Source organism: Microtus ochrogaster, unplaced genomic scaffold (assembly GCF_000317375.1).
Source record: "Microtus ochrogaster isolate Prairie Vole_2 unplaced genomic scaffold, MicOch1.0 UNK1, whole genome shotgun sequence".
Lineage (NCBI taxonomy): Eukaryota > Metazoa > Chordata > Mammalia > Rodentia > Cricetidae > Microtus > Microtus ochrogaster.
The window spans coordinates 37,263,946-37,281,204 of NW_004949099.1; the positions used below are offsets into that span (position 1 = coordinate 37,263,946).

General features: G+C 44.4%; 1 protein-coding gene across 1 annotated transcript in view; it reads left to right on the plus strand.

Moving 5' to 3' along the window:
* Cd163 (CD163 molecule) overlaps positions 1-17,259 on the plus strand; it is a 24,249-nt gene that overhangs the window by 5,547 nt on the left and 1,443 nt on the right. Inside the window, exons 5-16 of the mRNA XM_005365336.3 lie at positions 1,437-1,757; positions 2,479-2,799; positions 6,272-6,586; positions 6,685-6,999; positions 7,699-7,794; positions 7,877-8,191; positions 9,831-10,151; positions 11,496-11,807; positions 12,159-12,188; positions 12,362-12,469; positions 14,199-14,288; positions 15,309-15,445. Coding sequence (XP_005365393.1) covers positions 1,437-1,757; positions 2,479-2,799; positions 6,272-6,586; positions 6,685-6,999; positions 7,699-7,794; positions 7,877-8,191; positions 9,831-10,151; positions 11,496-11,807; positions 12,159-12,188; positions 12,362-12,469; positions 14,199-14,288; positions 15,309-15,436 — 2,672 coding nt within the window. The 3' untranslated portion in view covers positions 15,437-15,445. The remainder of the gene's footprint in view (positions 1-1,436; positions 1,758-2,478; positions 2,800-6,271; positions 6,587-6,684; positions 7,000-7,698; positions 7,795-7,876; positions 8,192-9,830; positions 10,152-11,495; positions 11,808-12,158; positions 12,189-12,361; positions 12,470-14,198; positions 14,289-15,308; positions 15,446-17,259) is intronic.

Consider the following 17,259-nt stretch of genomic DNA (forward strand, 5'->3'; position numbering starts at 1 on the left):
AGATAGATAGATAGATAGATAGATAGATAGATAGATAGATAGATAGATAATAGATAGATGATAGATAGATAGATAGATAGATAGATAGATAGATAGATAGATAGATAATAGATAGATAGATGATAGATAGATAGACAGACAGACAGATGGTAGAAATAAATAGATCGTAGAGATAGATGATAGATAGAGATACAAATATAGAAATATCACAAATACACAATTTTATGTATCTATGAAAAAAACACAACCGAAATAACATTCACTATTTGGATTTCTGAGGTTGGTTTAAAAACAAACCACCCTCCTCATCATCCTCAGTCATAATCCTTTTAACCACCTCGACCTGCCCCTTCCCAAACCATTAGCTCAACTCCATAGAATTCATAACTATAAATGAAAGTGCCAGAACAAAGACTTGGGCTACCCATGAGCAAGCACTGCCTCGGCCTGGTGATGCTAACACACCACACAGCGCCCAGGCTGTCAGCTTGTGTTTGTCACCCGGTAGTCTTCAGAATCAAGGATGGCTTTTTAAGGGGTGTTGATTGGAGGAGGTGAGTGGAGTGGGTCGGGCTCTTCCCCCACTGCTCTGCCTTTAAACTAAGAAGTTTCCTATTAGTTGTTTTTCCATCACTGTGGTTAAACACCATGATCAAGGCAACTTATAGAAGGAATGATTTATTTGGACTTAAGGGTCCATCACAGTGGGATGCATGACAAGGGCAGACCCGGTCATTGAAGCACCAAGCTGAGCACTCACGTCTGAAAATGCAAAGAGGAAGGGAAAAAAATAAAAGAAAAGAGGCAAGCCATTAAAACAAATAAATGAAATTAAATTAAAAAAAAAAAAACCAAAGAGGAAGGGAAACCCAGGAGTGGTGTAATGCTTTAAAACCTCAAAACCATCCCCCCAGTGGCATACTTCCTCCCGAAAGGTCACGCCTCCTAAGTCTCCCAAACAGTGCCACTAACTGAGAGGCAAGTGTCCAGACATCTGAGCCTGATGAGGAACGTCTCATTCAGACCACCACAGATACTCACAAAAGGGCCAGGCGCACAGCAGAAGCAGGGTAACGTAGACAGACCGTGTGGTTAACAGTGAAAGCAGATGCTGAATATTTACACAGACTGGAGTTCGAGGTGAGAAACCTAAACACAGGCAGATACATTTCAACAGGTTAGAGTAAACAATTCTACATCAGTTGTAGTGACGGGACAGGCACAGAACTGTCTCTGATGCACTTCCCAAAGTAAGTACTGTCCTTGCCTCATGCACTTCGCCTCCTCTCCCTAGCGGCTTGTAAGGGTGCTGTAGAATGACTGCCTCTGTCCATGTCTCCACCCCTTTCTTTGACCCAGCTAGAGCCACTTTTAGTCACACTACCCTTATTTCCCTTTCACCAAGTTGCTGTTGTTTGTTGTCGTTGTTGTTGTAGAGGGAGCAGATCTGAGCCTGAGACTGGTGGATGGAGCGTCCAAATGTTCAGGAAGACTGGAAGTAAGATTCCAGGAAGAATGGGGGACGGTGTGCGATGACAGCTGGGATAGTCAGGATGCTTCCGTGGTGTGCAAGCAGCTAGGCTGTCCAACCGCTATCGCCGGCGTTGGTCGAGTTAATGCCAGCGAGGGATCTGGACCAATCTGGCTTGACAATGTCTCCTGCCAAGGAGATGAATCGGCTCTTTGGGAGTGTAAACACCAGGAATGGGGAAAGCACTACTGTCATCACAGAGAAGATGCTGGTGTGATGTGTTCTGGTGAGTTAAAACGAAAGCTAAATCCAGGAGGGAAGAACCTGCGTTCACTAGAAAGAGGAAGAAGTGGGAGCTTTGAGTCGTGGACATAATTCATTCATTGCTGGGAATTCCTTCACAGCTCTGAAAAATCTGGCCCATTCTCCATGGGAGGGATGCTTGGCTCCGTTCTCCATTACTAGGAGGAGTGCTTAGAACCACACCTTAAATTCTAAATCTATGTGGAGCTTAGACAGTTGGCATAAGGGACTATGATGAATGGCGTGACTGAATGTGTGTGTTTAGCATTTTTAGTCTTTAGAACTATGTACCATTTACAGTAGAATTCACAGCCTACATTTGTTTATTAAAGCCTCAAGAAATAGGTAAGCAAAAATTGGGGGTGGTGACACATGCCTATAATCCAAACCACTTGGGAGAAAGGCTAGGGCAGAGGATGGTAGATTCAAATACATTTCAGGCAACTTACTGAGACTCCATCTCAAAACTTAAACCAATAGTACAAAGTGGCATCAGGCATATACAGCCCTTGTCCAGTGTATGTAAGGGACATTATCAAGGTTCAATCCTCAATAATGCTAAGAAACAAACAAGCAAGTAATCGGAGGTAGGTAAGTCATAGTTTCCGTTGTCTGGGTATCTGGGAAGGAGGGGAGAATGGGTGTGTTTTGGGACACGGTGTCTCCCCAGGTTCCTTCAGCCTGTGCTTATGTTTCTTCGGCAGATGGGTCGGATATAGAACTGAGACTTGTTGGTGGAGGCAGTCGCTGCTCGGGAACTGTGGAGGTAGAGATTCAGAAGCTGATAGGGAAGATGTGTGGCCGAAAGTGGGACCTGAGTGATGCTAATGTCGTCTGTAGAGAGCTAGGGTGTGGCTCTGCACTCCAGACATATGCTAAAACCTACTCCAAAAGTAAGGAGACAGATATGTGGCTCTTTCCTGGCCGCTGTAATGGAAATGAAACTTCTTTTTGGCAATGCAAAAACTGGCAGTGGGGCGGCCTTTCCTGTGAACACTATGAAGAAGCTCAAGTTACCTGCTCAGGTAAGACTTTTGATTCCTTTGTTAAGAAACAGCTCAATTCCAAGGATGCTATGAATATTGTGCACATGGTTTATTTTGTTTGGTCTTTGTTTTTCCTTTTGTAATTTTTTAAGTCATTTTACATACCAACCATAATTTCCCCTCCCATCCCTTCTTTCTTCCCCTGCCCTCCACCTGACACCCCCCCCCCATCCACTCCTCCAAAAGGGTAAGGCCTCCCATGGGGAATCTACAAAGCCTGGGGCATTCAGCTGAGACAGGACCAGCCTCCTCGTCATGCATCAAGGCTGAGCAAGACATCCCACCATAGGGAATAGGCTCCAAAAAGCCAGTTCATGCACCCGGGATAGATCCTGATCCTACTGCCAGGGGCCCCACAAACAGACCAAACTACACAACTGTCTCCCACATGCAGAGGGCCTAGCTCTGTCCCTTGCAGACTCCACAGCTGTCAGTCTAGAGTTCGTGATTTCCCGTGAGTTCGGTTCAGTTCTCTGTAGACTTCCTTGTCTTGATCCTGACTCGTCTTGCTCATATATTCCCTCCTTCTCCCTCCCTTTAAATGGACTCCCAGAGCTCAGCCTGGTGCTTGGCTGTGCATCGCTGCATCTGCTTCCAGCAGGTACTGGATCAAGGCTCTGTGATGACAGTTAGGGTGGTCACCACTCTGATTACAGGGGAAGGCCAGTTCATGCACCCTCTCCACTATTGCTAGGAGTCTTAGCTGGGGTTCTTTATGGGTTCCTGAGAATTCGATTTTCAAGACAACATTTCTTTGCGTAGCCCTGGCTGTCCTGGAGCTAAATCTACAAACCAAGTTGGCCTCAAACTCACAGAATTTGTGCCACTATCGCCCAGATATGGCTTACTTTGTATGCTTTTTAAAGCCTTATAAATCAGGATGTGCAGGTGCATTGCTTATACTAATCATAGAACTGGGATTTATTTTAAAAATAAATCTGATTGCATTATTTTTCGGAAAGGAGTAATGTATTTTAACTCATATCATTATGTCTGTATTATGTTATGTAATATATTGACAGACTATGAATTATCCTTCAGCTGAAAATGTAACAGGGGGACATCTGAGGAGATGGCTTAGTAGGTAAAGCACTTACCACGCACTCATGAGGACCTGAGTTCAGATTGACAATGCACATAAAAAGTCAGGTGTCACAGTATACACTTGCAACCTCGGACTTGAGGTTTATAGCAACTATTCTTAAAGTTAGCAAGTGAATGCTACCCAAAACTTCACAGGCTTCTTCTCATCTAGCTGCCTTAATCTGATGTCAAAAGGCACATTTACAAGTGCCAATATGCACTGACGCCAGTCTTTGCCTGTCCATTCTTGGTCGCTGACTTAAGGCCGTTTGAAACCTTAAGGCTGAATGAAAGATAAAGAACAGAAGGCTGCCTGGCTGGTAGGCTTGCTGCTTTTGTTGTGGGGACCAGTTTCATCTTCTGCTTTGGCTGCATTTTATATCCAACTTAGCTGAGGGACAAGACACTCCAAGTGTTTCAAATGACAGCTATTTATCCTTCTGGTGTACATCATTTGCGTTGTTACTGTACAAAAGGAGGAAGTCCTGGTTTAACTAGTTCCTACACTTCTTCATTCAGGTTTTTTTTTTGTTTTTGTTTTGTGAGAGAATAAACACTGATTTAGTTACTTTGGCAGATCAGAGTTACTTTTGTTAATCAAAAGAACCAAAGTCATGCATAAGATTTTATTTAATGACTCTTATATAAAAATCAATACAGTCATACATTTGTCGGGAAGAAAAGTCTCTTAAGAAGCTAAGACTCCAGGATTTTGACCATGTGCACAGAATAAGTGATCTAAACAAGACACCTGTGGTATGGAAAGACACATGCTAACAGATTTTCATAATCAAGGCTGAGAAAATGGAGTCCCCAAGGAACTTGTTTGTATGGAAGAGCTTCCCTTTGCACTTAGATTCTAATGTTTGAGAATTGGGGACCTGAGAAATTGTATACAGGAAGGATTTGTTAGCAAGCCAATAACATGTTTTCATCAAGAAAGAAAAAAGTACTTTGGGTTTGGTTTTGCTTTTCTCTGGTTGTGTTTTATTTCTTTGGAAATGACTACACGTGGGTAAACCAGAAGCTACAAGAAACCTAGTTTGGCTTAATCTCAGAAACTGCCATGACTGAAAGACTAAGCCTGTCCAAGAAGACCATGTACATTATAGTCAGTGATATCTTCTCAACTCAACAAGAAGACACAAACTTTCCAATTTTTTTTTAAAAAAATCATTGATTATTTCTGTATAGCATTGTTTGTTTTAAACTTGATCTGCATTTAGAAATAGATGGGTTTGTGTTGTATGAAAGGAGAGAAGGATAAAAAAAAAAGATGGGTTCTTTGTCTTACATTTGGATAGGAATTCACTTTAATAGTGAAATTTTGGCCTGCTAAGCCATGCTATCTGTGTTTCCAATGCAGCAAATAGTCCTATCTGGCACATTTCCGGAGGTATTTTAGTGTAAGGTAAAGGACATATGATCTGAAAAGAACAAGAGAGTATGAACACAGCCCAAGAGCTGTCTGTCCATCTGTACCATGCCGCAGGCGCCCTCCAAGATCCACACAGACCTCTGTGAAGGACCCATGCTCTTTAGAAGGCCTGACCTCAGATGGACTTTGTAAAAAAAGTGAATTTGAAGTTGTTTGTGTTTCCGAGAAGCTGGAATGGTTGCTGGGTGTTAAAGGAAACCCTCCCTTGTCTTGGGGGCCGAGTCTCTCCACCTGACAAGGAGCCCATTCCAATCTGAGTTCTAGTTCTTGTTACTCGGCATCTCTTTTGTTTGCATTCTAAAGCCCAGCTACACTAAATGACATACAGGTTTGTTCGCTCTCTTGGTCCTAGAGGCACAAGGTCTGGGAGTCTCAGCGCTGCCCTTCCTGCTGGCAGAGTGGAGGAGGCACAGTGCTGTGTGGTGAGAGGCAGAGCATGCAGTCAGTCTGTCCATCTGTCTAAGAAGCCTGTGATAAAGTCCTGTCACAAAGGAATGGGAAGAGGACAGCAAAATTCTGGACAGCACGTGTAGTGCATTCTTTTAAACATCTTGTGTTCATTCAGTGTTCAAAACGGAAATATGTTGAAAACCAACCGCTGAGCAGGGGTTGATAAGGATGAGGCAGACTTAGCAAGTGGGCTGAGGAGAGCCAGTGAACAAACTGTGTGTCGTAAATAAATGCAGGTGGCATACTAGAAGAGAAGGGCAGTTCTGATCTTGGCTTTTTAAAAAAACCAAAGTTCTAAAATTTTCTTAGGAGGACCGGTCCAATGAGAAGTGTGAGATTGTCAATTTGCTATGCTCAGTCTAGACAGAAGACCCAGGAGGCGCGGTGTGAAAAATCACCGTGAACCCACCATGCCCCTAATCCCGCCATGGGTGAAAATGTGGAAATGGTACCTCTCACAGAAACACTATTATTTTTCAGGTCACAGGGAACCCAGATTGGTTGGAGGGGAAATTCCATGCTCCGGTCGAGTGGAAGTGAAACACGGCGATGTGTGGGGCTCCGTCTGTGATTTTGACTTGTCCCTGGAAACTGCCAGTGTGGTGTGCAGGGAGTTACAATGCGGAACAGTCGTCTCTATCCTAGGGGGAGCACATTTTGGAGAAGGAAGTGGGCAGATCTGGGCTGAAGAATTCCAGTGCACCGGGGATGAGTCTCATCTTTCACTGTGCGAGGTGGCGCCCCCTGTAGAAGGATCTTGTAGCCACAGCAGAGACGTCAGCCTAGTCTGCTCAAGTAAGATGTGGAAAATGTCTTCGGTTTGTGCCTGTGCTGTGAAGGAGAGCGGGCTAAGGAGTCACAAATGTCTTTTCTAAAGGCCCGTTTCCATTCAGGGTACACAGAAGTCCGCCTGGCAGGCGGCAAATCCTCCTGTGAGGGAAGAGTGGAGATCAAGGTGCTCGGAGCCTGGGGGCCGCTCTGCAACTCTCACTGGGACATCGAAGACGCCCATGTCTTGTGTCAGCAGCTTAGATGTGGAGTTGCTCTCTCTACTCCAGGAGGAGCACCTTTTGGGAAAGGAGCCGGTCAGGTCTGGAGACACATGTACCACTGCACGGGGACTGAGGAGCACCTAGGGGACTGCCTCATGACTGCCCTGGGTGCACCGATGTGTTCTGAAGGGCAAGTAGCTTCTGTAATATGCTCAGGTGAGAGACTGAAGAGCGGAGCCAATCAGAAGCCTCTCCACAGTGATCCAATCAGGAACCTCTCTGCGATTATCCAATCAGGAGCCACCCCACAATGATGGGATTTAGAATCAGATGGGCGGGCCCAGATGGGCAGGCCTGAGGCAAGGATGAAGCAAAAGGAAAGGAAAGGGCCTATTGGGGTTCGTGAGACATGTGCTAGAGTAGTAACTTCATTTGTCTTCTTAGAATGTAAGTGAACTTGATTTTCATCGGCCTCATTGCTGTCTAGGGCTTACTGCAGTGGTTCTCAACCTTCCTAACGCTGCCACCCTTTAATACAGTTCCTCAAGTTATGGTGACCCCAACCATAAAATCATTCCTTTGCTACTTCATAACTATAACTCTGCCACTGCCACGAATCATAATGTAAATATCTGATATGCAGGATATCTGATACGTGGTCCCTATGAAAGGCTTGTTCGACCCTCCCCCAGAGTTGAGAACCACTGGCTTACTGTATCCTAAGCTATTCCAAGACCCTGCTTCACTTCCACGTGGTCCATCTGTCGCCCCCTCTCTCTGTGACCCGCCCACCTTCCTCCTTCCTCTTTCTGAAGGTGTGTTTGTCCTCAAATCACCTGGAGGACTCTCCACCTGACCCACGTTCTTCCTCGTAACCTTTTGATCTTATATGCCTGAAAATGTTGGTGTTTTCAGGAAACCAGTCCCATACATTGCAGCCGTGTAGTTCATCGTCCTCGGTCCAAACAACAAGCTCGACCGTCCCAAACAAGAGCGATGTGCCCTGCATAGGTAAGAATTCATGATCGCTCTGTGCAAAGGATCTGAGTCCTTTTGAAATGCTCTTCAGTGTTATCCTCATCTCTCTTTCCAGCAAGCGGACAGCTTCGCTTGGTGGATGGAGGCGGTCGCTGTGCTGGGAGAGTCGAAGTCTATCACGAGGGCTCCTGGGGCACCATCTGCGATGACAGCTGGGATCTGATTGATGCCAGTGTGGTGTGCAAGCAGCTGGACTGCGGTGTGGCTATTAATGCCACGGGTTCTGCCTACTTTAATGAAGGAAAGGGGAATATCTGGCTAGATGAGGTCAACTGCAACGGGAAAGAGTCTCATATTTGGCAGTGCCGTTCACATGGCTGGGGGCGCCATAACTGCAGGCACAAGGAGGATGCTGGTGTCATATGCTCGGGTAAGTTCTGCACATAGCTCCGGGTCCCAATTGTATTTAAAGTGACTAAGAAGCAAATGGCAGTGAATGTCAACCGATGAAGTCCCTAGGGAGAACTGTGCAGGTCAACTGGAAGTGTTTCACAATGGTACATGGGGAAGTGTTGGCAGCAGCAGAATGCCTCCAACCACTGTGGGGATAGTGTGCCGTCAGCTGGGCTGTACAGACCAACGGGACCATGAGATGATGCATACACCTAAGACCTAACTTGAACCTAGACCGGAATGTGCAGGCCCTGAGACTTCTCAGCATATTTCTGAAATACACAGCTTATGTGTCAGTTAAAATCCAATGAGAGGGGCTGGAGAGATGGCTCAGTAGTTGGGAGCACTGACTGATCTTCCAGAGGACCCAGGATCAATTCCCAGTACCTGCTTGGCAACTTACAACTGTCTGTAACTCCAGTTCCAGGGGACTCCACACCCCCTGGAATGCATAGCAATGCACAGAAAAACAAACAAACGAGAATTGAATAATACTTCCCAACTTAAAATTATTGTAATTTAGGGAGAAAAATCCAAATCCTATCATTGAAAAGAACTCAGAAACGTAACAAAAGAGATGTCTTGATGGGGGGACATTTTGGCATTAGGGAGAAACCTGATGCCAGGGAAAGCCCCAGGAACCCACAAGGATGACCCCAACTAAGACTCTTAGCAATAGTGGGGAGGGTACCTGGCCGTCTGTAAGCAGACTGGTGACTTCCCTAATTGCCATCCTCTACCCAGTAACTGATGGAACCAGAGGCGGAGATCCACAGACAAGCACTTTGCTGGGCTCCAAGAGTCTAGTGGAAGAAAGGGAGAAGTGATTTATGAGCCAGGGGGGTCATGATGGGGGAACCCACAGATACAGCAGACCTGAGCTCAGGAGATCTCATGGACACTGAACCAACATTGTGGAACCTGCATGGGACCAACAAAGGCTCTGTGTGTGTGTGTGTGTGTGTGTGTGTGTGTGTGTGTGGCAGTTGTGTAGCTTGGTCTCTTAGTAAGGCTTCTAACAAAGGGAGCAGGACTTCTCCCTGGTGCTTAGCTGACTTTTGGTAACCTGTTCCCCATGCTGGGTTACCTGACCCCACCTCAGTGTAAGGGGAGGAGTTCGGTTCTGCCTCAACTTGAGGTGCCATGCTTTGTGCAAGCCCATGGGCGGAGGGGGGGAGCCCTGCCTCTTTCTGAATGAAGATGGAGAAGGAGAAGATGGGGAAGGGGAGTAGATGAGAAAAGGGAGGAGATAAGAAAAAAGAAGGAAGGGGAAACTAGTTGGTATGTAAAAATAAATGGAAAAAAGTTACTTAAATAAAAAATATTACAAAGAAAAGAAAAGAGTTTAGAGGAGGTTTTGAATCTCCCAGGCGTCTCAAAGCACTGACAGCCTTCAAAAGAGGTTCCTGAGTACAAAACTCCAGATCCAAAAGCCAGTTGGTATATAGAAACTAATGCTGTATTTTATTAAGATCTGCTGGTTTATGCAGAGATCTACTGGTTTAACAAATTGCTAGGAGCTGACACACTGTATCTATTATAGCCGTTCTTACATTGGACAAAAAGATGTTTTCTTCAGAGAAGCTGTGAAATCACCAATTCTTCTTTTCTCCCAGAGTTCATGTCTCTGAGGCTGGCCACTGAAGTGCCTAGGGAGAACTGTGCAGGGCGCCTGGAAGTGTTTTACAACGGTACCTGGGGAAGTGTTGGCAGCAGCAGAATGCCTCCAACCACCGTGGGGGTGGTGTGCCGTCAGCTGGGCTGTGCAGACAATGGGACCGTGAAACTGACATCCTCAGACAAGACGCCATCCAGGCTCATGTGGGTAGATAATGTGCAGTGTCCAAAAGGAGTGGACACCTTATGGCAGTGCCCCTCATCTCCGTGGAAGCAGAGACGGGCCAGCCCTTCTGAGGAGGTCTGGATCACCTGTGACGGTGAGCGCCCGCTGTCTGTTTCAATAAAACATGAAGTTTTATTTCCCTGAGCACACCAGCTTGATTTGTTAGGTCTCGTTAAACAAGAGTGGGTAACTTCCAGACAATAGTTAGGCTTGGAATAGTTGGTTTTATATAACTGTTATATTGTGTGTGTATCTATCCACATACAAGATCAATAACCATTATCCCAGACCTTCCCGTTTCTGTACTTGAAAGGTCTATTTGATTGCTTTCTCTAAGAAAACCAAAAAGAGAATACATGATTAATGAATGATTGGATTCTTGAAAGGCCTACTTTCCTTTTCCCGCATTTTTTTCAAATATTATCTTGACACATTGATAACGGAAAAAACTCTCAATGGTTGAGTGTGACTATTGCTGTCCCTATCACTCTTGTCCATGTGAGAAAATTTGACTTTCCACATTAATAATGCTGACCTCATTCACTTGCAGTTCCTTGAGTTGCACTATGACTCTTTAAACAATATCTTTAATAATACTTTGAGAACTTTATACAATGTATTTTGATCATAGTCACCCCTCTGCCTCAGCTCCTATGCTGTAGGCTGCATTTGCACCATAATAATGGTGTCCTTTGCTGTGCAGAAGCTCCTGTTTTATGTGTTCCATTTGTTAAGTGTTTGATGGAATATATCCACTTTGATGAAAAGGCATATACTTTTGTTTTAAAAATTAGGAGTATAGAATTTTTAATTCACATTAATTTTTATATATTTTATTGATTCCTCAAGAGTTTCACACATGCATGCAATGCATTTTGATCAACCCCTTCTCTAGCTCCGCTCAGATTCAATCCTTATCTCCCCTTCTGACTACATGGCCTCTTTCTCTTTCTGCTTTTTCATAACCCATTGGGTCCAATCTGCCACCTATATACTCATGGGTGTAGGGTCATCTACTGAAGCATGGTCAACCTACCAAGAACCATATCCCTAAAGAAAACTGACTCCCCAGCCTGCAAGAGCCATCAGTTGTCAGGAGTTCCTAGGTAGAGAGGATTCATCATGCCCTCCTTGCTCCGTGATGGGATGGACTGGCTTGATCTTCTGCAGACAACCACAACTGCTATGAACGCAATGGTTTGGTTCTGCCATATCTTTCCCAGCTTCCGGTCCTTACAATCTTCGGATCTCTCCCCCCAAGGATGGTCCCTGAGCCTTAGTAGTGTAATGGAGATGTCTCATTTATGGCTGTTACTCTCTGGACTTTGACCAGTGCACATTACATAGTTTGTAAAGCAATTGAATCTCTGTTCTCCCATAGCCTTCTTGACGCTTTCATCTTCTCGGGAATAACCCAGATGTCTATGATATTTTTCAGACAAAATAAGACTTCAGGGAGGACATAATGACTGCTCCGGCCGTGTGGAGATCTGGCACAAGGGTTCCTGGGGCACAGTGTGTGACGACTCCTGGGATCTTAATGATGCTCAGGTCGTGTGTCAGGAGCTGGGCTGTGGTCAGGCTGTGAAGGCGCTGAAAGAAGCAGCGTTTGGTCCAGGAACCGGGCCGATATGGCTCAATGAAGTGAAGTGCAGAGGGAACGAGTCTACCCTGTGGGATTGTCCTGCCAGACCATGGAGTCACAGTGACTGTGGGCACAAGGAAGATGCTTCTGTAATGTGCCTCCCAGGTGGGTGTCAACAACCTGGATTGAGCAGGACTCTTCGGTAGCAAAGACAAGCCAGGCATCAAAACATGATGTGCTTATGTTTGGTCTGGCAACAGTGGTGTCTGATAGGAAGAATCATGTAGAGGAAAGATGAAAACATTTTCTGTTACACAGTGGCTGTCACAGAGGACAGACAGACAACCTGCATATCTGTGTGCAAGAGACGAGCGACCGGGAGACCCAAGCTTTAGTTTAGAAAATGTAGTTCACTTGCGTAAGAAGCAGTGAAGGCTCATACAAGGAAATATTGGTATTTGGTTTATCCGTGCCCCCCCCCCCCCGAATTGAGTCTCTTCCTCTTTCCTCCCGCAGGAACGCCTCCAGAGTCAGAGCGTGGCACAGGTATATTGTGGAATTTATAAGCATGGGACTGCATTGCTTGGAATTGCTCATGTTTAAAAAACTCTGGGTCAGAAGGAGTTCTAAGGGCTGGAGTTTTGCTTCCGGGCTCTTGCAGGTGGCCAAAGGAAACAGCTGAGAATTTGTCATCTTTCTTAATATTTACCTTTCCTTAGGGCACTCTGTTCTCATTGCTCTCCTGATCTGTGGAGCCATTCTATTGGCCCTTGTCTTCACATCCCTCTGGTGGGCTCAGAAGCGAAGGCAGATACAGCGGCTTACAGGTCTGTGCCAAGTCATGATCTCTCTAACATGCCCAAAGGATTAAGGGGTTCTTGAACTAATTATAACTAAATAAACAAATAACTGAAGGGTGAAGTGACCAGAAAGTAGGGAGTCACAAGAGGTTTGGGGAGTTCCTTAGAGTATAAGCAGCAAAATTTCCTCAGAATAAAAAGGGGGGAAAACTCTAGTTACCATAATACATTCTGCATTCCATGTGTTTAATTGGAGTAGTTAATTAATACTATACTTAATTTATAGTGAATATACAATTCATGATTTAGAATGAAGGTTTGTTCATATTTTATTTTCTCTAACCACAATAACCTTGATGTGAAATCACCTTATTCTGTCAAGCAATGTATAGGGTCTAAAAGTGAAGAAAGGGATAATAAAATAATAAAATAATTTGGTTAATGGTAGACTGTAGATAAATGGCAATGTAGCGCTTTATTAATATGAACAGGAATCAAAGTTATAGCGAGGAGAGAGAGATTATCTGATGTTAAAAACGAGGTAGAAGGCTTCGAAGGAACCTTTCTGACAGGCTCTAACGATGGTTCAGACAACTGGACTAGAGGCATCCCAGAGAAAGAGCGCGTGCACGAGTGCGGGGACAGATAGAGACATCCCAGAGAAAGCGCGTGCACTAGTGCAGGGATGGATAGAGACATCCTAGAGAAAGCGCGTGCACGAGTGCGGGGACAGATAGAGACATCCCAGAGAAAGAGCGCGTGCACGAGTGCGGGGACAGAGACATCCCAGAGAAAGCGCGTGCACGAGTGCAGGGATGGATAGAGACATCCTAGAGAAAGAGCACGTGCATGAGTGCCGGGACGGATAGAGGATGACACAGTTGTCATCGAGTGAAGTGAGGATCAAAGAGAGAAGCTGCTTGCCGGGCTAGTGCAGAGAAAAGGAACCAGTTTTGAATGCTTACGTCTGAGGGTCCAAGGCTGCCTGGTCATTACAGCAGCACGTGAAGGAACTGAAGTGGTCCAGCTGTACCTGAAAAGACCTTTCCGCAAGGGCGTGCGTGATGTATGTCACACCTGTGTAGCTTGATCCTCTGTGGGACTCCTGACAGCGGGAACAGAGGCTGGCTCTGGCTCTTTTGCTGGCCTTTGGGGCCTTACTTCTCATGCGGTCACCTTGCCCAGCCTTCATACAGGGGAAGATGCTTGTCCTTACTGCAACTTGATAGTCCATGCTTTGTTGATACTCATGGGAGACCTACCCTGGATGAAGACCGGGGAGGGGATCAGGGGATGGAGAATGGGGGAGAGGGACAGGGAGGGGAATATGGAGGGGGGGAGCTGTGACCAGGATGTAAAATAAATAGATGAATTTTAAAAAAGAAAGAGAAAAAAGCGCCTGCATGAAAGGTTGGAGTAGGACCCCGTTTAGGACCCCGTTGTTGACAGGATCAGTTGAGATAAAAAATGGAAAGGGCTTTATAGAAAGCATGGGAAGTGTGGGATGGAAGAGTATCATCTGGGAAGTGTGGGATGGAAGACACATTTTCAGCCAGTCAGAGGAATGTTGGCTTCCTTGGTAGCGAAATGGGTTGTTACATCATGAGAGTAGGGGCAATTGTCTATCTACCTTGTCCAAGCAGACGGTTGACGAGGTCATAGGTAAAGGTCGAGACTGTTCGAATTGCTAGTGAAAGGCTAAGGTGAAGGAGGGTTGGGTTTTTGCTGTTCCATAACCCAAGACTTCCGTTGTCAGTTTCCTCGAGAGGAGAGGTCTTGATACATCAAGTTCAATACCAGGAGATGAATTCGAGAGCAGATGATCTGGACCTGCTGAAGTCCTCAGGTCAGTGGGTTGTGTAAGTCGAAAGCCTGAAGTTTCAAACAAGAGCCTGCAATTGAGGTTGAGCACCCTACTCCGATTAATAGTTGAAAATGGTCTAAAAACCCTGTAATGGAAAGTTTGGGGGGCATGGGAAGAAGGAATGAGGACAACAGGAGAGATGGTTCGGCCCATTAATGGCTACGCTCGCGCCCAAAACGTCAAGAAAGGCCGCCGTGAGCTGGAAATCATTTTTAGAGAATATAAGTTGACGCCATAAGGACGTCTTTATCTAGCCTCAGAGGTTGATCGCAGAAAGGGGTGCACCGACCCATCGGCATTGGGCCTCATTTTCCGGAAACAAAAGTTCATTTTCTAAAAGACTGTAACAACGGCTATTTAAATTTTTTCTTTCACTTTTTAAAAGAGAAAGGCTGAGTATACTTAAGGCCCACAACATGATGTTATGAAAAACACAGAGGCGCTATTAAAGCTACTAAAGCGAAGGAAGTGAGCATTCCCATCGTCTCAAGTAGGAATCCTGCCCACAGCACAGTGTTGCCGCTACTGCGCATGTGCTGCACAGGAGTGCCTCCATCCACTCACCCAGCTCATCTTTGCACCCTCTCACCTGCGTCTTTTCCTTCAGAGTTTTATCCACTCCCACTCCCTCTCATATCCATCCTTGAATTTGATTTTTATTATATTTTCTGGAAGTCTAAAAGTTCACGTTTTTCCATACTCCTCACAAGGACCCCATTGCCACCCCCAGGACCAGCCTTATCTTTCATTCTAGAAGAGATACCCTAGTGTTCATTATCCTTGCCCCATGAAGGAACCTTCTAAGAGGTGCTTGCCTCCGTCCTTCAGTCCGTTGCTGCTGCTATGTCAGATACATATTTAAGGAACAGGGGCGGTGCTGGGCCCTTAGCTCACACCTTTTGCCGGACTAATTGAGTGCAGTTTTTAGACGCTTAAAGAACTTCTCAGATACTTGAGGCCAGGGCTGACATATATTCCCAGTAATTACCTTCTTCCTTCCAGAGAATTCCAATGATTCATGTGATTTTAATGCTGATGGACTAACATCTCTGTCTAAATATATTCCTATTCCTGGAATAAAAAAGGAAGCCATTCAGAGGCACACTGAAAAGGAAAATGATAATTTATAATCCACGGAGGTAAGTGAATCATTATTCAAAAAGGGAACACTCCTTTTGAGACAGACAACTCCTCTTGTATTAGAGAGAAAGAATGCATATACATGTATGTTTCTGAATGAATATATGTATGTGTATATGTTTATAAATATGTATCTATGTTCAGATATAGATCAACTCTTTGTAAATATGACCCAACCATTGCTAAAATCTGTGTGTGTGTCTCCTTATCAAAAACAATGATATACTATAAAGCTATGGAGAAATAAGGTAAATAAATATTTTTGAAACATTACAGGGATCTTGTCAGGCATTGTAACATTGTGTAATTTATGCTATGAGAAAGATTGTGCAAGATACTACAAATGGCAGAAAATTAATCTATAAGGTTTAGGACAATTATAAGAAGAAGTGATATTTAAATTAAACCTTATCCATTTGTTCTCTGCTATGTGATCCAAACCCAGATGACCCCCTAGTGCCAGAGATTGCACGGATCTATAAAACAGACAGAGAGAAGTACAACAGAATATCTCGGGAATGGACTCAGAAGTATGCCATGTGATGCTGCCTTAAAGTCAGAATAACCTGCATTATAGCTGGAATAAACTTTAAATTACTGTTCCTTTTTTGATTTTCTTATCCAGCTGCTGCCCTATCAGACCTCATCTTTTTAATTGTATTTTTGTTTCCCTCCCTCCATTCATTCACATGCTCATCTGAGAAGACTTAAGTTCTTCCAGCTTTGGACAATAACTGCTTTTAGAAACTGTAAAGTAGTTAACAAGAGAACAGTTGCCCAAGATTCAGAAATTTTTTTTAAAACTGGAGCATGTGTATTATGTGGCCAATGTCTTCACTTTAACTTGGTTATGAGACTAAACCAATCCTCACTGCTCTAACTTGCTGAAGAAACCATCTGAGGGGGAGGAAGATGGATGCTCAGCTGTCACATCCAAGTTATACTTTTTAAAAAGATGGTGAAATGAGTTGTAGATTCCCTTTTCTGTTTCTTTTAATTTAGTAATTAAAGAATATAGCTTTATAGAAATATTATATATGCTCTGTGAGAAACACAAAAAGAAACAAAGAGTAGAAGATAGAACTCTTGGAAAGTTTATAATTGTAAAATGTTGGGCCGAGGTGTAGCTTAGGGGTAGTGAACTTGTCTAGTGTTTACCAGGTCCTGAGTTTAATGACCAACACTATAGTGAAAAAGAAAGACAAATACTTATGCTGTAAGTGTTAATATACATTATACATATATACACACACATACAAAATGTCTAAGGAACAGTTACACAAAGCTACATAAAGTCATTTTGCACAGGATGACTTGAAATAGAAATTAGAAGGCATTGGAGCATTCAGAACCCCAAAATCCATGTAAAAAAAGCCAAGGATGATAGTGTACATCTGCAAGCCCAGCCCTGGGGGAGACAAGTGGATCCCCGAGGCCCATTGGCTAACCAGCCTAGCCAAGTCAATGAGCTTCAGGTTCAGTGAGAGACCATGCCTCAAAATGCTTTAAGATGAAGAGAAACTCAGGAAAGATATTTGACGTAAGTTTTGGGTTTCTACACTCATAGGCACCCACGGGTGCACACACCCATACTAGCAAGTACTCACGCAACTAATAAAAAGACAACAGAGAAATAGAATAAATAGAAAATTTTTAATGTTCAATTTGTTCAACATGTCTGTTCTGTTCCCCTAAGAGAACGTTCTAGCAGAGCTATCCCTTTCTTCTCTTCTGCAGCCCCTTCTTCTGCTACACTCTCCTAAAGGGGAAAACACACACACACACACACACACACACACACACACACACACAC